Here is a 25,512-nt window from a genome sequence, read left to right on the forward strand (position 1 = left end):
TCAGCATTCAGGTCTTTCACATAGAATTGATTTGTGAGTGACAATACTCATCACCTTGTATCACCCAGTTCATGATTTTATTTAGACTCTGAATTGTATGTCTAGACGGTGAGAAGATCAGCTCTTTAAAATACGTAACCAGAGGAAATGCAGAACAGGCTGATAAGGGCCCTGGCATGCAAACAAATACCATGATAAAAATGCCCTCCCTATCAGGCCTCCCAAAGTTGCCTTTGTGCTAAAGGCAGACTCCCAGTGCTCTGTCTTCTGCCTTTGATAACATCTTTACAATGAACTTTTTCCTAAAGCCAGGCTGGGACAACCCACAGAGGTTGCAAAGATCCTGTTGCTTCTGTGTTTAAAAGCTTCTGAAATGTACAGAGCAAATTATCCTATCCTTACTTGTTCTCCTATTAAGACAGGTCTAGTGTCTCTCTCTCAGATGTATTTCTTTCCTGAGGTGGCTGGTTATTGAGAAACAGCTGCAGCCTTTGCTGGCAGTTTGAAGGTTTAGTAAAGGTCACAATCTAAAAGCAAATGACTGACTTTATTGAATTTAGCCTTTCTGATTTGGATTCTAAAATGTGGAATCAGAGCAGATCATTTGAGCTGCTTCCTCCATATAAACATTTGTAAGTCCGGGGAGAGGAAATCCTGGGGCAAAATGCCTCTAAACACCAAAATCAGTCAAAGGGAAAAATAAAGTTTAAAAAATCTGTTTATTGCTTACACACCACAGTCCGGGCCCTTCTCTCTTTCCTGCTCCAGCAGAAACAAAACTGCTACAGCTCCCCTGACCTCTCAGCTACAGAGAAGCCCTCTGTTGCCCAGGTAATTACCCATTGATATGGAGATGAACTTCTCTCAACCCCTGAGGAATGATGCAAATGGACTAAAGTCATACTTCTCTCCACTCTTGAGTGCCTGTTGATATGCAAATGTACTAAAGCCAGGCGAGATATTCTGGAAATATTACAATTTTACCCACAGGCCACCCTTCCAGAAATCTCACCTTACAATTTACTCATTCCCCCTCTTCCGACCAAACTAATGACATACAATAAAATCATGATAATCCTCAAGCCAGAGGACTCATCCTATACAGATTAAGTAAATGTACTTTACAGCACAATCCCTTACCAAGCACAAAATATGTTTCTCCACCTGTTTACTCATTCCTAACAGCCATGCTAGACTGCTCACAAAACTTTTACCAAACATTAGTCAAAGTCAATCCTCTAAGATTTTTTTTCTTGACAACAGCAATACGATCATGATAATTCTCCAGACAGAGGATTCAACAAGGTTCAAAGTCCCATGCAGATTAAGTCCAAAGCTTGTCCATTCCAGCCATCACGTGGCAGCTGCAGTCAGGGTACACATCCAGGACACAAGGACTGTAGAAGTAAGTTGTGGGGGGCCACTTTGCTGTTTTTCCAGGACACATGAGGACAGCTTCCAGGCCTTTTCCCCAAAGTGCCAGAAGAGCCAGCCATTGCTGGTCCATGCGTCGAAATGCCAGGGCCATGTCCATTTGATTCCTAATTGCTGCACCCATCCTTGCAATGCACATCTAATAATGTGGGTACCTTACTCGCTCTCAATCACCGGCGACGGGCCATAGGCTGCAAAGAGATGCTTTAGGTCCTTCTTGGTGGTTTGCTGATCTGCACAATGTGCAGGGCACTTCTTCCAGGCTCGGCTGACTTCTTCAAAGGTCAATGGCAAGCCCCACCAATGGGCAACAAGCCCATATTGTCTTTGTCCCTGTGTGCAGCAAACGCTGATGTAGCTATTGGCCCACATCAGTGGCAGGCTTTCCTTCTAGCCAGGGCACCTGGGGCAATGCATCTGCTTCATCATTCCCTGGGGAATGCAAAAGCAAATGGCCAGTCACATGATATACAGTAGATGTCTGTGCCACACCACTCCATGGCCTTTAGGTCCAGTCTCTCAGTTATCCCGTGATGGGACAGGTGTTTATTATCTTGGTCGGAGCTTTTCTGGCAATGGGCTCCGGGGTACATAGCAGCCAGTTGCTTCTCTAGCAAGATGTACTGGACCTCTGCTCCTTTCCACAGTTGTGACCAGGCTCCAGCCGGCAGCAGAAGCAGCAGCAGTGGCAAAATCAGTAGACTTAGGCTCGGGCAATGGGCTGGGGTCGGCGCTTCCATGACCACATGAGTGTAGACACACTTCCCTTGGTGCGAGCGCCACTTCTTCCCATCATTTCTAGGGGCAGCCCTCCCAAAGGTCCTACCCATTGTAACAGATTTTGGGTTCAGAGGAATACTGCTAACTGCACCAAATGTTAAGTCCAGGGAGAGGAAACGCAAGGGCAAAATGCCTCTAAAAACTGAAATCAGTCAAAGGGAGAAATAAAGTTTAAAACCCATTTATTGCTTACAAACTGTAGTACAGGCCCTTCTCTCTTTCCTGCTGCAGCAGAAACAAAACTGCTGACGCCCCCTTCACCTCTCAGGTACAATAAGCCCTCTGTTGCCCAGGTAATTACCCACTAATATGTAGATTAACTTCTCTCCACCCCTGGGGAATGATGCAAATGCACTGAAGCTGTTGGTGCCCTCCCTGCCTCTGTCCTGCAGATAAGGGAGGGGACATGATGAGATATCAAAGATCTGAAAGGGCCAGCCAGAGGACTCAAGGCATAACAGTGCAAGAGTAATGCCGAAAAGGCACTCCTCATATTTATTGAGTAAATGAACCCAAACATCCAAAGAATTCTGAGTAGGGGTTTCAACACATGACCAACACACAATCATTATCTGACCTAGGGCGTGATGCTCCTCAAAGACACCAAAACCATGTGAGGGTGGTCATGAGTTGTAGGAACTGTTTTGTCTTTACTCATTCTGTTACTGATCATGCATCAGGAGTTGTAGGAGAAACAATCAGGTCATACGTATTTGTACATATGATCCCTATATCACTTGATTTATGTGTTAAACCCATTAATCCCACAAAAGCCATACTTCTCTCCACCCTTGAACACCTGTTGATATGCAGATGAACTAAAGCCAGGTGAGATATTCTGGAAATATTAAAATTTTACCCACAACATCATTTAAAATTTATCTTTAATTGCCAAGAAAAGGATCTGGTTAGGTTATGAATCAGTAATACAAGCTCCTGATGCTGTTCTTTATCACTGTAAGGGACATTTCTTAAAAATTATGTTTGTGATCATTTAAATCCAAGGATTGAGAAGAAGATGAGGAGTGTCCTTTGCAGATATTATACTCCCATTGGAAATAAAGATGTAAATAACACTGACATTGGCATTCAGATAGTAAGGATTTTGGGGTTCAAAATGAGTCATAAGTCAAAGATAACTTGGCTAAGTTCAGTGCAGCCCAACCCAAAGAATGCTTTCATTCCTTTTTTTATTGAAATAAAGTTGACATACAGTTATATTTCTTTCAGATGTACAACAAAGTGATTCTATAATTATATGTATTACTGGATGCTGACCACCATAAGTGTAGTTACCCTCTGTTACCAAACCAAGATATTACAATAGTATTGGTTGTATTCTTAATCTTATCTTCTTAAGAATGATAAAGTGGTTGAGTCAATGGGCTCAACACCCTTTTTGCTAATCAACATTAGAAGAAATCCAGTCAGGGATACACTAAGACTAAGACAGGAGTGTATATGTGTACATGTAGGCAGGAGAAGTTACTAAAAATAGTGAGTTCTGAACACAGTCTTGAGCTACTGAAGTTAGTGTTATTTTCTTTCATTTAGTCAATCATATTTTTTAGTTTGTAGCACCTTAAAGGCACCATTCTAAGTTATGAAGACACACTGGTGATTAAGACAAACAGTCCCTCACTCATGACACTTAAATTCTCTCCCACTTGGAAACACATCCCAAGACAGACTCAAGATTTATCCTCTGGCTTTTCATGGGAGACACATTATGTGGACCTGAGGATCAAAGCCATAGTCCTAAGTCATCATTACTGTTTCATCCACTGTAGGCCATATATATCCCAAGGTAAAACAAGCCCCAAGTAGAAGTCTTCAACCCTGGAGCCAAGGCAGTGGTGGTGGAAGGCAAGGATTGGGTGAAGGGTGCAAATTCCTTTTTTTTTCTTCAATTGCATGCATCAAATACATACACCTTTTCCTTTAATTTAAGGGTCTGATAGTAGAGAGGGCTTAATTTGAGCATGGGCTTTGAGAATCTTGGAATAGGCCTTTTATGAACCACTGCAATTGGATCAGGAGCCATCCCGACTCAATCTGGCAATAGGAGTGGCAATTATTTACTCCTTAAGGACTTCCAGGTAAAAAGTTTTCCCAATGCAGATCCAGCTTGCTTTGAGTGAAGACTTTCTTTTTCATCAAATTTCAATGAGTTTATTGCACATGTATTTGTTAGTACCTGTTTTGGGACAGGCTCTGTTCTGGTTTCTGAGCATATGGTGTTGAAGCAGAAAGACAGTTATGAGACTTATGGTAACTAAGTAAAGATAGAATTAAACAAGTAAATTTAAAATTTATTATTTGATCCCAGCAATGCCATTTGCTCTGAAGGGTGCTGAGTGTGTAAGTGATAAAGCAAACTGACTTATTCTGGGGATCAGGAAAGCCCTCTTATTTGGCTAGAAATAGGTGAATAGGAATTGGCAGGGAAAAAAGGAGGACAGTTTTAGGCAGAAATAAGAGAGTGAGGAAAGAGTGGCAGATGTGTGTGTGAAGAATGGAATAACAGAAAAACACATTTGTTTAAAGCCTGGACCGTGAGGAAGACAGTGCTGCCAGATGAGGAAGGAGATGGGCAGGCCTCATAGTACTATGGACCTCAAAGACGAGGGTGAGGAGTTCAGAAAGTCTGTTAACAGAGACAAGAAGCATTTTAAGCTGGCCATGAGTAAGATTAGATTAGCATTCTTTGAAGATCACTGCAACTGCCACATGGAAGTGGTTTGAAGGGAAGCTGATGTGAAGTACAAGAACTGTCAGGGAAATAGTACAATTGTTCAGCAAGGAATGATGAGGGCTGGGATTCAGGTGGTGTGAATAGGTATAAATTTTAAACACCCTTCCTTGCAAAGAATTCTAGGGTAGGTCAGCCATCTAAATTTTCCCCACAGAACTTTCTGCTCTACCAGAGGGGAACAACATGGGTTCACACTGGGGCTGGTGTGTCAGCTGCATTCATGGTACAGCATAACTGTACGTGTATGCTATCAAACACAGGTCCTTTTGCAGAATCAAGATATGCAACAGAGCTAATGCCCATTTATGGGACTTGGACACAAGAGTATTGTTTCAGGTGACCAGAGCAGCTTCCAGCTATTGCAGATTTGTGTTTAGGATAGTTTGGTCATAGCTCTGATTTATTGGATGTTGAGCCCTTAATTGGGATGCTCTTCCAAAAATGGCATTTTTCCTGTGGGGAATATGATTACCTTCATGACAGTCTGATTTATGGACAACTTTTCAGGAATACCCATTGATTCTAGTGCTCAGCACCAACCCTGTTCTAGGTCAACTGTGTGCTAGATATAGGGTATACAAAGATGTCTTCAAGAAGGAGTTCACAACCCAAGAACGTCAGGCTCATTTCTAGCTGGAAAAACCCAAACTTATACTCCATCTAACCAGATTTCTTAATGATCACTGCCATCATGTTTTCTCACACCACCCCTTTCAGCTGGCCCTTTATCCTGTCCAGACTGACATCATCCGTAGTCACAATTCCATAGAGATCCAGGCCAAAGGGCCAGAAAGCAAAAACAAAGGAAACCATTTATTCATGGATTGCATTCTAATATCTTCCTAGGCCATGGTTTATGTATCCAAGTATTTTCCACAAAAGACCTAGTATCTCAGAAATATGCCAAAGCAAAGCTTTTTTTAACTGTTTTTTTTTTCCATAAAAAAATTCTCAGACTTGAAAGTGCGGCCCTTCATTAATAAAATATGATACTTACTAACTCCCTGATGTAATGAAAAATGCAGTGTTTGGAGATGGGAGCATGTGTGCAGATTATTTATCACTGAAGTAGCTTCCAAAGCTGGATTTCCAAGCATGAGCCATATAAATAGAAGCTCAGAAAACCTCTTGTGAGTGACCTGGCCTTTTTGCTATCACCTCTCCTGAGCTAACAAGATAAATACTTTGCTTCTTTTAGAGGAAACACTTCAAAGGCAAAAATAGCTCTTCCAAGAAATCATTTCTAAAAGCTACTGCCTTTGAGGAGGCTACACATGGCTCTCTAATGAAGCAGTAGCTTACTGTTTTTCTTCCTCTTGCTAAACTATTTCCTCTTGCTTGTTCTTTTATGTTTTTTTTAAATTTGCTTATCTTTCTGAGGCTTTTGTGAACACAGCTAGAGCATAAAACTCTTTAAAGTCCACTATATCTACCAGGAAACTGACTCTGTGATTTTGTGAAGAAGCAACCAGAAGAACTGTGAGCAGTGGTCCCGGCTGGCTCCAGAGAGATGTTGTTTAGAGGTTTCCTGCACAGAACCCAGCTGTGTTCTAGTCCCTGACTTTTGTGAGTTTACTCTGACAAAAGTGTAGCCTCATGCATCAGAAATGGCATCAATACCCTAAAACCTTGTTTATCCTCATGTGTATGTAAGTGGATGTATGATGAGAAAGACAGAGAGAGACAGATATCCAGGTAATAGTGGTTCCCACAGTAATTGGTAGTAATAAAAATGTTAATATTAATAATAATAGTAATCATATTGATAACAATGAGTAATAAAACTATAATGCATTGAGTACTTGCTTGTACAGATAATGAACTAAAGTGTTGATATTTATTATCTACCTCAATCCTCGTAACTCCAGAAGATTGATTATATTAGTCAGAATAGGCAGGTGAAACAGCAATAATAAATTAACTCTAAAATCAGTGGTTAACAAAGGTTAAGATTTATTCCTTACTTGTATCTGTTGTGATTTCCTTGGCCATTATACTCCAACAGTGGTAAAGTGATCTGAGTAGTTTCCTCCTGCCATTCTCCATCCCTTAAGTTCTTTGGTCATCTATCTGTGTAGATGGAAACAAGTATAAAGAACACATATGTCCTCTTATCAGTATCAGACCAGAATTGGCATGTTTTAATTCCCCTCACAAACTATCGACTAGAAACAATCCCATGACCCACACAAACTGCAAACGAGGGGAGCATATGCACTACTTTGTGAGCACCACTGTCTTGTCCATTTGATAACACTATCATCATCATTTAACAGACAGAGAATGAGAGACTTTGAGAGGTTAGTGTTTCAAAAATAGTAAGAGCCAGGGCCAAGGTTGGACCGAGATCAGGGATGCTGAACCTTGTTCATATTCTTTCAGGATAATTAGACTCATTCATTCATTCATTCATCCCACAAACATTTGACAAGCATCCATTATATACTATACAAAGAACTGTGCTGGGCTCTGACAACACCACAGTGAGTAAGTCAGATGAGGTTCAAGGTAAATACGTGTGGGGCTAAAACATACATATTTTCTTTCTATTCAAAAGACATTTCTTGAGCATTTCCTGGGTAGTTGTACAAGACACTATATTGAGGAGATCATAGTAAAATCCAATGTAGATCCTGGCCTGAAGACTTGATGATCTATTAAGGTAAACTGGATATCAAAACTCTGTATACTCAACAGTGATATCATGCTTTGCTTGATCATAAGGTGGAACATACCAATTACTGTGGGAACCAATAGCAGGCAGAAGACTAGAAGTGTTTTCATGGTACAGATGTAATAAAACAGGGTAATGGGAAGTGGGGAAGATGTCTAACAGATAGTGTTGGAGTGAAGGATGGAGAGACCTGCATGAGGAAAATCCCATAGAGAAAATAGTGTTTGTTCAAACAGAGGTAGCAAGATCTCCATGCATGTGGAAGAGAAATGTATGCATAGGCAAGTGTGAATAGGGTCAGAGCTAAAAAGCTAGACATCAGGCGACATGGATAAAGCAGTTCAGCAAATGGTCAGGACTCTGCTGTCATGAAATAATATGTGAATACTAGCTTGGCTTATTCCTTACTGTGTGGCCTTGGACAAGCCCATTAACACTCTGAGTTTCAATTTCTCATTATATTAAAATAGGGATAAATTTAGAACCACCTCATAGGATTGCTGAGAATATTAAATCAGATAATGTTTCTAAAGTCTGGCATGTAGAAATCCAATTCTGTGCCATGCCTAATGCCTTATACTCAGGTGGATTGACTCACAAGGGTCATTATGGTCATTTTCCAATCCAGTGTGCTACATCCAGAATGTCCATTTCCTCCAAAAGCCCCACATCTGTATTGAGTGAATCACAGAATGTGCTCTTGGCTTGGGGTGGGAAGTTTGGGTGATGGCTAGTCGGGTAAGTTCTGTAGTTCTGTCTTTCAAGATTCTCTTTGCTAAGACTGATTAAAAGCTATGATTCTTACATTCTTGTTTTGAATGGCTCAAAGGTAACATTGATCTCTTTAGGATGGTTGTGGTAGGGATGCTTCCCTTAGAAACTAAACTGTCAGAGATGGAGGAGCCAATGTGGCTTTTTAGAGGAATTTTGACTCAAGGGATATTCTTAAATTCTTTTGAATTAAGTACTTCACTAGTTGTTTTCCCAACTAGAAAGAGCCTCTAGCTTGTAAGCAAAAAAGCATTAAATACTGTATTAGTTATTACAGAGACCCTTCATGTTTTTAACTAGAAGAAATGATTAATATTTATTCCTTGCCTCAGGATTATGATGTTCATAAGATCCTGGGTCTTGAGGGAAAACTGCCCCATCATTTGGCAATGGTAACACTCGTTACTGTTAATGCAATGGTAACACTCGTTACTGTTAATGGACTTGCAGGGAAGCGCACTCCCTCTCAAACTGCCTCAATCTATTCTGGAACTGGAGCCAGTACTGTGAGTTTTAGCTACTCAGCAGAGCAGGCAAAGCCTAACTTTTCAGAAAAGTATTTTAAGCACTTTCTGCTAGCTTCCTTGTTAGGTAAGGTATCAAGGTAATTTAAGTCCCTTTTGTGATCTAAAGCCTCTGCTTGCTGGCTTATTGCTTTTTAATACTTTAATACTAGTGGCTTCTGGTTTTATAATATTTTACATTTATTTTACAGACTTCTAGATTTGCTGAGATGACTCAACTAAAGAAGTGCAAACTGATTAGCAACATATGACAGAAGGGGAGCTTCCTCCTTGTCTCCTGCCTTAACGTTCTCAAGAATGTTCAGAAGCCTGGGTAGCTCAGCATCCCTGAACTCCCCTCTGCTTTTGGTAAAGGCACAGATTTTGGACTCAGCAGAATTCATAACAGACTCTGTGTGGTGCCACACTCATGGGTGAGCACATGGTATGTGCTTCTGAAACCTCTACTGAATGAGTGAATGTCCACAGGACATACTCAGGAAACTGGAAGAAAGCATTTTGTGGATAATTCTCAATTCACCAGGTACGCCATTGTTTTACCCAATGCTTTGCAGTAGTTCCATCTTTAACCAGGGTACTTTTTTTTGCAGCTGTTAAGAACAAATATAAATTCTGCTTGTGAATATAACCTATGAAATTACTTATATGGGATGTGAGAGATAGCTATATATCTAAAATGTACAACTATCTATTTCTTTATCTATACATATTCCCATAACCATATATGAACCTTTAAATAAATATCATTCTATCAAAAAAATTAAGGGCACGTGTAACAGGTAACTCTAAAACTCAATGGCTTAAAACAATAATCACTTAACATCGTTCATGAATCAGTGGGTTATATGGGTACTTCCGCTGATCATGGATCAGCCTGCTCATAAGTCTGAGGTCAGCTGTACATTCTTTAAGTGTGAATTCTAGTGTGGCCTCACTTGGGGTGACTGGGGTGTTTCAGTCCTCTTTAACATCTAGATTAATGTCCCTAGTATAATGCCCCTCTAGCAGGCTAGATCTGGCATGCTTTCATTGGGGAGACAGGGATTCAATAACAAGCAAGAGGTAACATGCAAGCCCTCTTGGGGCATAGGCTTGGAAATGGCACCATGTCATTTCCTCTGCATTCTATTGGCTTAAGCAAATTACAAGGTCACCTCAGATTCAAGGGATGGAGAATCCGTTCTGCCTCTTTTGGAAAGGAGTGAAGAAACAGAGCTATTACTTCAATATGTCTACCACAAGCAAAGAAGAGCATTAGTTGGAATTGTGAGGAATAAGCTAGGAACAAAATAATGACCAGAGATAAATTTTCTTTAATACTTAACTAGAATCTTCCATCAGAACTGAGGATTTATGGTTTAGAGGAATGACTGGGGGAAGCCCCATGGACTGATGTGGAAGCTGGGACCACTACTTTGAACAGAAGTTCTGGAAGCTAAGATACTACTAAAGGCTTCATGTGGTCTGACTACAACAAACAGAATGGATGAAATTGCCACATAACCACCTGGGCATGGAAGAGCTCCACAGACCTGCTTCTTCCAAGCATAGCCCCATTGTCTGTTTAGGGTGCAATAAAGAGTTTCTGACTTGCTCTGTCTCCCTTGTGAACTTTATCCTTAAACAAATGTGAAGTAGGTCAAGAGTAAAAGAAAAGTAACTATGCACTTTCTCTTCCTTTTCTCTCCATGTCAAGTCTCCTTCAATCCTATTTCCGTTTTGGTCTCTATGAAATGGAGATGACAGAGGGAGAAACATTAAGACACCATTCACAGAAAACAATGTCATCTTTGCTTATTCATACACCCATGTATAACCAAGGCTTGGTGTATATGTTTCTGTTGTGGAATGAAATTAAACAGCTTTGGTTAATTTTTGAAGTTTAAAATGAGATAACAAATATTTTGGCCCTAGATCTGCATACAATTTACCATTAGCACTGAATTAATCAGTTACCAATCAGTCAGTCAGTCCATATTGAGTGTACCTATTATTTTCATCTCTAAGGAAAAGTAATATCCATGGTTTCTACTCTATATAGTTATGAGCTTTAATTCAGGTTAAATTTACCTTTAAATTTGCTGAACTTGGGGTTCCTCAAATGAAATCAGGTGTATGTAACCATTTCTGGCCCAGGTAGCTTACAGAGATGATAACAAAAGAAATGGGACAATGGATGGAATGGGACTTTGAATAAATCTCTTCAAGATATAAGGAATTATTGAGACTGAAAGAGGATAGTTGTTTTTTCAGGTGACAGAGGGTAGTGTTTTGCCAGGTGACAGAGGGTAGTGTTTTGCCATGCCTGATGGAACGCTTTCAAGTGAAATGTTTTCATTTCCATCAGCACATTTCAGTGCTGTATATTAAAGTAGGACGTGTGTGGTTATATGCATAATTAAAAGGTAATAAAACAGCTACTTCACAGTATTCTAATTCAGAATGTGACAGATGAGAACTTAATTGTTCACTCTGTGATGGCTGCACTCAGTGTCCACTTAACAGAAGGTGACTCACGTGGAGACTTTCTCATCAGGGCCTTGAAGGGCTTCTGTTACAATCTCCATTCTCTTGTTTCTGATGCTGCTGCTGTTCCAAGGTGGTGACAATCCACTTAAGTGTCAAGGAGAAATTAGAATCCTTTCACAGCACTGGATTGTACTGCTGGCCCCTTGAGCCGAGCACAATCCATCTAATTGCATGTCCTTATTGAGTTCCTCGGGATGTATGTGGCACTGATTTTAAAGACTGAAGGGGAGGAGGACTGAGAAGCCTACAGTCTGGCTTGACTGATAAGCCTTTCACACAGAGGCAATTAAGGAACAAGATAGTACATGCATGGTTTAACAGCTTCCAAAATGTATTGTTTGTGCATCTACTGTGCATTTATTCTAATCTTACTTGTATTAACTGTGTCAATATCTGTTACTGCCACTTGTGTGTAAATTCTTGAGGGGAAAGAACAATTACATATGTCATGTCACTCTCAATAAAAATCCTTCAGTGGGATTTCTTTCTTAGGTCATGACAGAGTTTTGGGCACCAAACTCTTTGTCCTATGACAAACAATTAGGGCTGTGGAAAATGGATCAAAAAACTGTTTACAGGCATTGGTAAATAGTGTAAGATTATGACTTGAGATAGAAAAGAGAAAAATGAGGTGAGACCTATATTCCTTTTTGCCTGGAGTAATTTTCTAAATTGTGCAGAGAGGGGAAATCCAAGCAGAATCAATGTGGTCATACTGAGTTGATTGAATTTCAAAGAGAATTAAACAACTGAAATGTTCAGAGAAGAGAACCATAGAAGAGGAAGTTACACAAAGAAAGAGCTCAAGATTGCATGGGGCTTTCCTGAGTCTTTGGTGAATAGTGATTTATGTATGTCATGAAATTGGGCTAAGAGCAACTATCAATAAACTCTAGACCGAACAATTCCCAGACTCCACATGGGGTTGGGAGACTTTTGAATTCCTGGGAGATGACTGAATGAGTCAGAGTAATGAGTCTTTATTGAATACTCATTCTGTAGAGCCCCCAGAAGAGTCAAAGCAGTCCTAGGGTAAAGGCCATTCGAGATGTTCACCAACAAAACCATAAAACCAACCATGAAAAGATCAAACTGATCTACAAGAAATGTCAAAACCAATATTAGTACTCTTTAAAGGATAATAACAAAATCCAGGCATTCACCAATGTGATTTTCACAATACTTGTATCTAATCAGAAATTACTAGAAGTGCAAAGAATCAGTGTAACCTATAAACACAAGAAAAAAATTAATCAACAGAAACAAATTTAGAAATGACAGAGATGCTGGACTTAGCAGACAAGAGAGAAGGCCAGAAAAAAATACCCCATAATATTGACCCAAAGCCCCAGCTGCTGCCCTCTGGACCCACCTCTCTGCTTGCACTGAGACTGTGTTTCTTAGGGCTTCTCTAAGCCAATGACTGAACATGGCAGAGGATTTAAGGTAAGCCCATTCCCCCAATGGGAGACATTGAAGATTTCCTTATCTGTCTGGTTGAACTCTTCTTGGTACTGCTCAGCTGTCTAAGATTTTTCTACCCAATCCCCTTCCTCCCCTCTCTCTATGATAGTTGTCAGATCTGCCCCATGGTTTGAAGTCTCTCTCTGCCTTTTCATGCCTTCTCCCCTTTATCCTTCATAGGCATTTTCACCAATAAATGCCTTTTATTTCTATTCCTGTGTCAATATTTGCTTTTTGGAAGACTTGAGCTAAAAATGTCAAAGGACAGAGCTTCAAAATTCATGAAGAAAAATATGACAGAAATGAAAAAGAGAAATACATATGGCAGAATATATATTCTTTTAAAGTATACATAAAATATTTATCAAGTCAAATCATATATCGGTCCATTGAGTGAGTCTTAATACATTTGTAAGGCTCAAAATTATATAACATATTCACCCTTGATTCAGTAAAATTAAATTAGAAATCAATAATAAAAGGATAATTGAAAAACCTCCATGTACTTGAAAATTAAATGATTAAAATAATTATAAGTAACCAATGAGTCAAACAGGAATTTTAAAGCAGAGTTGGAAAATATTTTGCATTGAATAATTAATACAACATATAAATATTTTGGAATCCAGGTAAAATAGAGTTAATGGGAAATGTATAGCTTTAGAAGAAAGGAAATATTAAAAATCAATTATCTAAATTTCCCTTTCAAGAAGCTAAAAAAGGAGTGGATTGAACAAAAAGCACAAAGAACAAAGGAAATAATACATATAAAACCAGAAATCAATTAAATAGAAAACAGAGAAATAATATAAAATATCCATAATGCCAAATACCATTTGTTGTTGAAAAAAATGGTAAAATTAGTAAAACTCTAGTTAGACTGATCAAAAGAGAGAAAGAAAAGACACAAATGATCAGAATGAAGACTAGAAGAAGAGATATCACTGTAGAACCTCCTGACATCAAATTATATTAACGAAATATTGCAAAACATTTTATCAGTAAATTATAAAATTTTTAATGGAAAAAATTACTTGAACGATACAAATTAGCTAAAAGGCTCAAAAATGAATATAAAATATGAATATATCTGTGTTTATTAAGTAATATAAATTTAAACCTCATTAAAGAAATTCCAGGACCAGAAGGTTTCATTGTTGGATTCTCTATATTTAAGGAAGAAATACTACCCATCCTACACAAACTGTTTCAGGGAATAGAGGAGGAAAGGGCACTTTTATTTTTTTTATTATTTATTTTTTATTAATGTATTATTGATATACACTCTTATGAAGGTTTCACATGAAAAAACAATGGGGTTACTACATTTACCCGTATCATCAAGTCCCCACCCATATCCCATTGCAGTCACTGTGCATCAGTGTAGTAAGATGCCACAGATTCACTATTTGACTTCTCTGTGCTACACTGTCTTCCCCGAGAACCCCCACACCATGTGTACCAAACATAAACCCCTCAATCCCCTTCTTCCTCCCTCCCCACCTACCCTCCCACACAGCTCCCCTTTGATAACCTGTAGTCCCTTCATAGAGACTGTGAGTCTGCTGGTGTTTTGTTCCTTCAGTTTTGCTTCATTGTTATACTCCACAAATGAGGGGAATCATTTTGTACTTGTCTTTCTCCACCTGGCTTATTTCACTGAGCACAATACCTTCTAGCTCCATCCATGTTCTTGCAAATGGTAGGATTTCTTTCTTTCTTATGGCTGAATAATATTCCATTGTCTGTATGTACCACATCTTCTTTATACATTCATCTACTGATAGACACTTACGTTGCTTCCATTTCTTGGCTATTGTAAATAGTGCTGCAATAAACATAGGGGTGCATGTGTCTTTTTGAATCTGAGAACTCGTACTCTTTGGGTAAATTGCACAGAGTGGGATTCCCGGGTCATATGGTATTTCTATTTTTTGTTTTTTGAGGAACCTCCATACTGCTTTCCACAATGGTTGAACTAATTTACATTCCCACCAGCAGTGAAGGAGGGTTCCCCTTTCTCCACATCCTCACCAGCATTTATTGTTCTTAGTCTTATCGATGCTGGCCATCCTTAATGATGTGAGGCGATATATCATTGTGGTTTTAATTTGCATTTCCCTGATGATTAGTGATGTGGAGCATCTTTTCATGTGTCTGTTGGCCATCTGAATTTCTTCTTTGGAGAATTGTCTCTTCATATCCTCTACCCATTTTTTAATCAGATTATTTACTTTTTGGGTGTTGAGGCATATGAGTTCTTTATATATTTTGGATGTTAACCCCTTGTCAGATGCGTCATTTACAAATATATTCTCAGGGAAGCACTTTTCTTTTATAAGCCTAGCATTGCCCCATTATAAGAATCAGAAAAAAATTAACGCATTATGGACAAAAATCCTCTAATGAAATATTAGCAAGTCAAACTGGGCAATATATAAAATGGTTAATCCATTGTGAAAAAGGAGGGGTTACACCAGGATGCAAGTTTGGTTTGTCATTTGAAAATCAATCAGTGTAGTTCACCATATTAACAGAATAAAAGGGGAAAACTGGTAAGGTTTTCTCAGTAGATGCAGAAAAACTATTTGACAAGATCTAATACCTATTAATGATACTAAGCACAAAAGAATTTCATCAAAGTATGGGTAGAAGAGTATTTCCTCTACCTGTGAAATACATTTGTAATAAATCTACAGCTGACATCATACCTGATGGTAAAAGATTGAGCATTTCCCCCATGACATCAGAAAGCAAGGATGTCTGCTTTCACTTCTGTTCAGTATCTTTTTTTAGATTCTAACTAGTGCCATGAGACAAGAAAAAAAATAAAAGCATACAGTTTGGAATTGAAGAAGTATCCTTATTTATAGAAATAATAAATATTAGCAGTGTTACAGAGTAAAAGATCAAACTACAAAAATCAATTCTAATTCTGTATACCAACACTGGAAGATTTGAAGTGAAATTAAAATTTGCCTTTACAGTAACATAATAAGATAAACATTTGGAGGTAAATTTATCAAAATATGTGTAAGACCAGTACACTCCAAACCATAAAATACTTTGTAGAAAATTTAAGAATATCCTAAGTACATGAGGAGGTTTGTGAATTCAAATATTTCGTTTCTTTTAAAGCACCAATGCTATCCAGTTTGGTTTAGATTCAATGCAGTTCCAAGCAAAACACCTGCAGGTGTTTTATAAGGACTGACAAGCTGATTCTGAAAATTATATGGGAATGCACAGCTAAAATAATTTTGAAAAGGAATAATAAAGGTAGAGGACTTAGACTACCTGATTTCAAGGCTCACCCTGCAACTAAAGTAGCAAGACAATGTGGTATTTATGTAAGGACAGACATATAGATCAATGGAACAGATTAATTAGCTCAAAAATAGACCCACACATATATTATCAATTGATTTTCAATAAAGTCGCTAAGATATTTTAGTGGGGAAAGTGTTGTGCTTTTAACAAATGGTGCTGGGAAAACTGGATGTACATATGATAAACAAATGAATCTCCTTCACATCATATAGAAAAATCATCTTAAAATGGATCATAGACCTAAATTAAGAACTAAAACTATAAACTTTTGGAGGATAACACCAGAAGAACTCTTTTCAGCCCTGGGATTGGCAAAGATTTATTAGAATGCAAAAAGCTCTGGTCATAAAAGAAAACATGATAATTTGACTTTAAAAACTAAGACTTATGTTCTTCAAAGCTATCATTTAGAAAATGAAAATACACCACAGATGGTGTCTTAGTCTGTTTGAGTTGCTATAACTATACCACAGACTATGTATCTTTTAAGGAACAGAAATTTATCACTCACAGTTCTAGATGCTGGAAAGAACAAGATCAAGGTGCCACCACGGTAATGTTTTGTTGAGAGATCTCTTACCGGTTCATACCTAGCAGCTTCACACTGTATCCTCATATGGTAAAAGGCTCTGGGGAATCTTTCTGGAGCCTCTCTTACAAGACACTAATCTCACTGATGAAGGCTGCACCCCTCATGAAGTAAGCACCTCCCAAAGGCTCTACTTCCTAATACCAGCATCTTGGGGAGCAGGACTTTAACACAGGAATTCTAGGGGACACAAACATTTAGACCATAGCAAATAGAGAAATTATTTTTGCAAAACATGTATCTGAAAAAGAAAGAACTACTTCCAGAATATTTAAGAACTAGTATAACTCAATAAAAAGACAAACATCTCAACAAAAACAGGCAAAGAATGGGAACAGACATTTCATACAATAAGATAAATGCCCAAAAGCACCATGAAAAATGTTCAAGATTATTATTCATCAAAGAAATTAGTTTAAAACCACAGGAGATACCTCTACACATCCACTAGAATGGCTATAATTAAAATGACTTATTTTCACCAAGCTATGCATCCCTCTTCAAAGAGTCCTTCTTTGAACTCAAATCCAGACTATTTTCCCTCACAGCCCTTTATAATTCCCTTCTTAGCACCTAAAATAATTCTGTAATACATATTAAAATGAATATTAAGTGATAGTCTTCTCCTTTAGAGTAAAGTGCCCTGAAGGTCAGGCTACCACTTTGGCCCCCATTCCGTATCTGGAAACCTCTACAGTGGCTGACATTTAGGAGAGTCTCAATAAATACTGAAGATAAATGAATGAATGAAAAGCCTAAAGTGACACAGAGACTTATAGAACAAATACTTATAAATGCATGTATTAATGAAAATTAAATAAGGGCTCCTGTTATATTCTCATTTGTTTACTCATTTTATAAACTCCCTACCCAGGCCAGTGATTTGGAATAATCTCATATGTTCAGCTGGGAAAGCTTTCTGATGGGTAGAGGCAAGTTTGCTTCATTTGTTCTTGACTGCTTTCAGTAGGGTGAAGGCAATGTCTTTGAACTTTCACCAATATCCTTGTCATATCTATTTGATCATTCTGTATTTGAGCATTACTAATCCCAGAATCTAAATCCCAGTTGCTATGGCCTTTTGTGATCTAGGGCATACTGAAAAGCAAAGCCTTTTTGAGTTACAGATTTTTAGACTGATTCACAGATTTTAAAACTTACTGGTTTCTTGGTGTTTACTACAGTACATTTTGATACAAGGCTGACTGAAAAGAATGGGCTTTCACAAAGATCTAAACCAATACTTTAACATTTTCTCTAGCTTTCTGACAATTTCACACCTTCTATCACATGAAATCCCTCATTTTATTAAAACAGAAGTCTTACAAAAAGTTCCTGATGTTTCTATTCTTCTGCTCTTCTCTACTACTTTACTCATTCCTCTACTTCCTATGGTATGTGATGTGACTTACCTGATATTTAAAACGTGGAAAGAATAAACTGGCCATATTTAGCTCATTCCTACCCTTATTTTTCTTGAGAGTCACCTTTCTGAAGAAAGTACATGGGCTCTGTTGCCCTAGACCAACTCAGTTTAGTGCCACTCTGCCTGGACAGATAACTTTATTAAAGTCCTGAGATCCAGATTTGAGGCTAAGACGCTCTCCCACTAAGCTGCTTGTACCAGTTTTGAGGCTAAGATGCTCTCCCACTAAGCTGCTTGTACCAGGTTAGTTTTTAACAGTTCTCAGGTTGACATATTTATTGCCACTCTTTTCCTTTGTTTTTTAGTTTATTCAGAAGTTGGGCAGGAATAAGAAGTATGCTTTACTGGGCTTCCACAGAGATCTTCACAATGAACACTGTCTCTGTAGATTTAGGCTTCTTAAAGTTTAATTATGAAAACAATTCCCAATTAGCATCAGCAGACATTTTTATTGACCATATATGTTCAGGCAAATACACCAGACTCATGAGGAATTCATGGCTTACTTAGAAAGATTTAACATAGATAGGAACCTAATTGCGGCAAAGTAGAACATGGTTTTTGTTTAGTTTCTATTTTTTATGTGTATAATTCAGAGGATTTTAATATATTCACAAAGATATATAACCATCACCATTATCTAATTCTAGAACATTTTCATCACCTTGCAAAAAATGTGTATCCATAAGAAGTCATTCCCTATATTCCTTCCTCTAGCCCCTGGTAACTACTAATCTACCTTTGGTCTCCACAGACTTGCCTATTCTGGACATTTCATAAATATAGAAACATATAATAGGTGGCCTCTTGGGTGTAGATTCTTTCACTTAGTATAGTATTCTCAAGGTTCATGAATATCATAGCATGTATCAGTACAGCATTGATTCTTGTGAGTGAATAATAGTCCAGTGTTATAAGAAATGTGTATAATTACCAAATATTATGGGATATTTCAGATATCTTCCATTGAGTCCAAGTTTAATCCCTTCATGACATAAGAAAGTACTTTTTATGATTTCTACTTTAATACACTTCATTAAGGTACCCTTCATGATCCTCATATAGTTATATTGGTGATAATTATTAATTCCATATTAAGCTAAAAAAACATGTATACTACCATTGTTGGGAAGAGTGGTAAACGATAACAAAATCAAATAAGTAAGATAGATAGATAGATAAACAAACAAACAAAGGCAGCAAGCCAGTTTGTAAAAGACACATTCACCCTTTGTTTATTACAGCACTACTTAGAATAGAAAAGAAATGGAAAGGACCAATGTATCCATAGTTAGAGTAATAGATAAAGAACATGTGGTACATATAAGCAATGGAATATTATTCAGCCATAAGAAGAAAACAAATGCTACCATTTACAACAACATGGATGAAGCTAAAGGGTATTATGCTCAGTGAGATTAGCCAGTCAGAGAGAGAAATGCATTGAATCATTTTACTCTCCTGTGGAGTATTAGAACAAAGAATAAACTGAAGGAACAAGACAGTAGCATCCTTGCCACACATAAGAATGGACTAATGGTTACCAAACGGAAAATGACTGTGTAGGATGGGTGGGAAGGAAGGGATAAGGGAGAAAATCGGGCACTACGAGTAGCACACATAGCGCGGGCGGGGAGAGAAGCACGGAGATGGCAGTATAACACAAAGACCAGTAGTGATTCTACAGCATATTACTGGGCTGAAAGACAGTGACTCTCATGGGGTATGTGGTGGGGACTTGATAATGGGGGGAGTCTAATAAAAATAATGTGGCTCATGTAAATCTTAAGTACTGACAACAAAATTAAAAGAAAAAAACAGTACCTTGGATATGGTTTCCATATTCCTGATGCTGTCAAGGTGCTCAGCGCGCACCTCACCGAAATCATACCCCCAGCCAGGGCATCAAGCTATGAAGTGGGAATGTGCTCCAATTGCCGTACACACTCTGTCCCTACGAAAGAGGCACTGTTGTGATGTTATTGAAACTCCACGCAACAGTGCTTCTCTTGCAAAGTCCAGCCTCAGATACATATATGTGTATATATATGTAAACACACACACACACACACACACATATATATGTATATCAAAGATTTCTCTCATCTGGGGACTACAACAACAAATAAATTACTGAAGGAGCAAAAGGGCAGCAGCCTCACAGTACCCAAGAATGGACTAACAGTAACCAAACAGTATGGAACAGGAGCAGATGGGTGGGAATGCAGGGATAAGGGAAGGGGAAAGAAACGAGGCATTCTTTAGGATGTATAATGTGTGGCGGGTCACAGGGAAGGCTGTACGACACAGAGAAGACTAGTAGTCATTGGACATCATCTAACCCCCCTGATGGACAGCGAGTTCAATGGGGTATTTTGGGGGAACTTGGTGATAGCAAGAGACTAGTAACCATAATGATCCTCATGGAGAAGTACATTAATGAAACCAAAATATAAATAAACAAGCAACAATAGAAAAAAATAATGATACCAAAATATAAAATAAATAAGTATAAAAAATGCTGAAAGCCACTTTTTAAAATATCTAGGTACCCCTATGTTTATCACAGCACCATTCACAATAGCCAAGTTAACTGTATGTGAGGAGATGAATAGTTAAACAAAATGTAGTACATATACACAATATAATATTATTCAGCCATAAGAAGAAAATACATACTACTATTTCCAAAAACATGGATGGAGCTAGAGGGTATTATGCTCAGTGAAATGAGCCAGACAGAGAATGATGAGTAAGAAATCATTTCACTCAATTGGGAGTAAAGAACAGAGAAAAACCTGAAGGAGAAAAACATTAGCAGACTCACAGAACCCAAGAATGGACTAATAGTTACAAAATGGAAACAGACTGAGGTGGATGAGTTGGAATTTAGGGATAAGGGTGGGAGCGAAAGCAGGCATTATGATTAGCATGTATAATGTGGGTTTGGCACAAGGACGGCTGTACAACACAGTGGAGACAAGTAGTCATTTTAGAGCATCTTATACTGCATTGATGGACAATGATGGCAATGGAATAACTGGGGGAAACTTGGTGATGGAGAGTCTAGTAAACATAAATTTCCTTATGTAAAAGTAGGTTAATGACACCAAGAAAACAAAATATGTATATATATATATATATATTTATTTATATATATATATACAATATGCATGTATGTATATATCAATAAGTTAATAAGTAAAATGGAAGACAGTTAACCAGTTTGAAAAACACATATGCACACCTATGATTATCACAAGACTATTCACAGTAGAAATGGAAAGATCCGATGTGTTCACAATTAGACTAATGGATAAAGAAGATGGGGTACTGATAGGCAATGGAATATTAGTCAGCCATAAGAAGAAAACAAACGCTAACATTTACAACAACATGGATGAAGCAAAAGGGTATTATGCTCAGTGAGATGAGGCACACAGAGAGAAAAATGCATCAAATGATTTCACTCTCTTGTGGAGTATCACAACAAAGAAAAAGCTGAAGGAACAAGACAGAAGCAGCCTTGCCAAAGCTGAGAATGGACTAAGGGTTACTAATAGGAAAGTGACTGTGGAGGAAGGTTGGGAAGGGAGGTATGAGGGGGAAAATTGGGCATTACAAGTAGCACACATAATGTGGGCTGGGAGGGGAGCACAGGGAAGGCAGTAAAACACTAAGACCAGTAGAGACACTAGAGCATATTACTGGGAGGAAAGACAGCGACTCTCATGGGGTATGTGGTGGGGACTTGATAATGGGGGGAGTCTAGTAACCGTAATGTTTCTCATGTAACTGTTTAGTACTGACACCAAAATTAAAAGAAACACACAGTACCTTGGATATGGTTCCTAAGTTCCTGATGCTGTCAAGGGGGTCGGTGCAGACTTCACTGAAATCAAACCCCGGCTAGGGCACCAAGCTGTGAACAGGGAACCTGCTCCAATCACCATAGACAATCTGTCCTTACGAAAGTGGCACCACTGTGATGGCATGGAATGTTGTGATGTCATGGAATCTCCAGGCAACAGAGCTTCTCTTGGAAAGCCCACCCCCACATGGTAGGCACTTCCCAGCCGTGGCAAGACGCATCATCTTAGCAAACAGTAGTGGTTCTAGCCTACATATACATATATATATATACATATACATATACACATATCAAAGATTTCTCTCATCTGGGGACTACAACAACAAAGAATAAACTGAAGGAGCAAAAGAGCAGCAGCCTCACAGAACACAAGAATGGACTAACTGTAACTAGGGGACTGGGGTGGACGGGTGGGAATGGAGGGATAAGAGAAGGTGAAAGAATGGGGGCATTGCTCAGCATGTGTAATGTGTGGGGCGGGGCACAGGGAAGGCTGTTCAACACAGAGAAGACTAGTAGTCATTCACAGCATCTTAACACGCTGTTGGACTATGAGGGCAAAGGGTTATCTGGTGGACACACTGTGATGGGGAGAGTCTAGTAACCATGGTGTTCCTCGTGGAATATATTAATAATAAAAAAAATAAACAAACAAGTGAAAATAGAAAACAAATTAGTGATACCAAAATATAGAATAAATAAGTAAAAAGAAACAAATGCAGCAACCCAGTTTGGAAGAGACCTATGCACCAGTTTGTTTATAACAGCACTATTCACAAAAGCCAAGTTAAGTGTCCGTATCAGGAGATGAATAGATAAAATGTGGTACACATACACAATAGAATATTACTCAGCCATAAGGACAAAGTAAACACTACCATTTCCAACAACATGGATGGAGGAGGTAAGAGTATTATGCTCAGTAAAATTAGCCAAGCAGTGAAGAAGAGTACCAAATGATTTCACTGATATGGGGAGTATAAAAACAGAGATTAAACTGAAAAAGGAAAACAGTAGTAGACGCACAAAACCCAAGAATGGACTTATAGTTACAAAAGGGAAAGGGACTGGGGTGTAATGGCGGGGATGGAGAGACAAAGGGCAGGGAAGACAGGGGGCATTATGATTAGCATGTATAATGTTGGGTGGCATGGTGATGGTTGTACAACACAGAGAAGACAAGTACTGACAGAACAGCTTCATAGTACGCTGATGAACGCTGACGGCAATGGGGTATGTGGCGGGAACATGGTGATGGGCAGTCTAGTAAACATAATTTGCTCTTGCATTTGTAGCTCAAAGATACAAAAACAAATAAACAAATAAACAATGCAGCAACCCTGTTTGAAAAAGACATACGGCCCCCTATATTTATCACAGCACTCACTATTCAGTGTAGAAAAGAAATGGAAAGAACCAATGTGTCCATAATTAGACTAATGGATAAAGAAGACGTGCTACATCCATGCAATGGAATATTATTAAGCCATAAGTAGAAAACAAATGCGACCATTTACAAAAACACGGATGAACCTAGAGCGTATTATGCTCAGTGAGATTAGGCAGACAGAGAGAGAGAAATGCATCACATGATTTCACTCTCCTGTGGGGTCTTAAAACACAGTAAAAACTGAAGGACAAGACAGAAGCAGCCTCACCAAACCTAAGAATGGTGTAACAGTTACCAAAGGGAAAGTGACTGTGGAGGATGGGTGGTAAGGAAGGGTAGGAGGGAAAACTGAGCATTGGAGTAGCACACATAATGTGGGCGGGGAGGGGAGTGTGCAGTAGGCAGTATAACACAAAGACCAGTTGTGATTCTACAGCATATTACTGGGATAAAAGACAGTGACTCTCACAGGGTATGTGGTGGACACTGGATAATGGGGAGAGTCTAGTAACTATAATGTTCCTCATCTAAGTGTTTAGTATTGATGCCAAAATTAAAAGAAACACACAGTACCTTGGATATGGTTTCCATATTCCTGATGCTGTCAAGGTGGCCGGCACGCACCTCACTGAAATCATACCCAACGATAGGGCACCAAGCTCTGAAGAGGGAACCTGCTCCAATCACCATAGATACTCTGTCACTAGGTAATAGGCACCATTGTGATGTCATGGGATCTCCAGGCAACAGTGCGGCTCGTGCAAAGTCCACTCACAGATGGTGGGGACTGCCCAGCCATGGCAAGCTGCATCATCTAAGCAAACATTAGTGGTTCTGGCCAACGTATATATGTGGGTATATGTATGTATGTATATATAGATAGATAGATAGATAGATAGATAGATAGATAGATAGATAGATAGATAGATAAATAGATATACACACACACACATATATATGAAAGATTTCTCCCATCTGGGGACTACAACAACAAAGAAAAAACTGAAGGAGCAAAAGGGCTGCAGCCGCACAGAATCCAAGAATGGACTAACAGTAATCAAAGGAAAAGGGACTGGGGTGGAAGGGGTGGGAATGGAGGGATAAGGAAGGGGAAAGAAAGGGGACATTGTTTAGCATGTGTAATGTGGGGGAGCACAGGGTAGGCTGTATAACACAGAGAAGACTAGTAGTCATTCCACAGTATCTTATCACGCTGATGGACGGGGAGTGCAATATTGTATCTCGGGGGAAATTGGTCAAGGGATGGGTGTAGTAACCATAATGTTCTCCGTGGAATAGTTGATTAATAATAACAAAATATAGATAAAAAATAAAAATACAAAAAAATTAATGATACCATAATATAGAATAAATGAGTACAAAAAAAGAATGCAGCAACCCAGTTTGGAAAAGACCTATGCACCCCTATGTTTAGCACAGCAATATTCGGAATAGCCAAGTTATGTGTCCGTCAGGGGATGAATAGTTAAAAAAAAATGTGGTACACATACACAAAAGAACATTATTCAGACATAAGAAGAAAAAAAATTCTACCAATTCCAACAACATGGATGGAGCTAGAGGGTATAATGCCCAGTGAAATAAGCCAGACAGAGAAGGATGAGTATCAAATTATTTCACTCGTCTGGGGAGAATAAGAAGAGAGAAAAACCTGTAGGAGAAAAACTTAAGCAGACTCACAGAACACAAGAATGTACTAGTAGTTACAAAACTGAAAAAAACTGGGGTGGATGGTTCGAAATGCAGGGAAAAGGGTGAGGGAGAAAGCAGGCATTATGATTAGAATGTATAATGTGAGTTTGGGACAGGGAGGGCTGTACAACACAATGGAGACAAGCAGTGATTCTTCAGCATCATACAACATTAATGGACAATGACTGCAAAGGAGTAACTGGGGGAAGCTAGGTGATGGGGAGTCTAGGAAACGTAAATTTCCTCATGTAAGAGTAGATTA

The 25,512-nt window shown here is 38.7% G+C and overlaps 1 protein-coding gene across 1 annotated transcript in view; it reads right to left on the reverse strand.

Annotated features, from left to right (window-relative positions):
* Positions 1–700: 700 nt before the first annotated feature.
* The window catches only part of LOC140847114 (uncharacterized), a 30,976-nt gene continuing 6,164 nt past the window's right edge, over positions 701–25,512 (reverse strand). The window contains exons 5-8 of the mRNA XM_073226323.1: positions 24,111–24,211; positions 20,101–20,230; positions 6,934–7,039; positions 701–4,440 (exon numbers count right to left, since the gene is read on the reverse strand). Of these exons, the coding sequence (XP_073082424.1) occupies positions 20,182–20,230; positions 24,111–24,211 (150 nt within the window). The 3' untranslated portion in view covers positions 701–4,440; positions 6,934–7,039; positions 20,101–20,181. The remainder of the gene's footprint in view (positions 4,441–6,933; positions 7,040–20,100; positions 20,231–24,110; positions 24,212–25,512) is intronic.

The sequence above is a fragment of the Manis javanica genome, chromosome 17, assembly GCF_040802235.1.
Source record: "Manis javanica isolate MJ-LG chromosome 17, MJ_LKY, whole genome shotgun sequence".
Taxonomy (NCBI): Eukaryota; Metazoa; Chordata; class Mammalia; order Pholidota; family Manidae; genus Manis; species Manis javanica.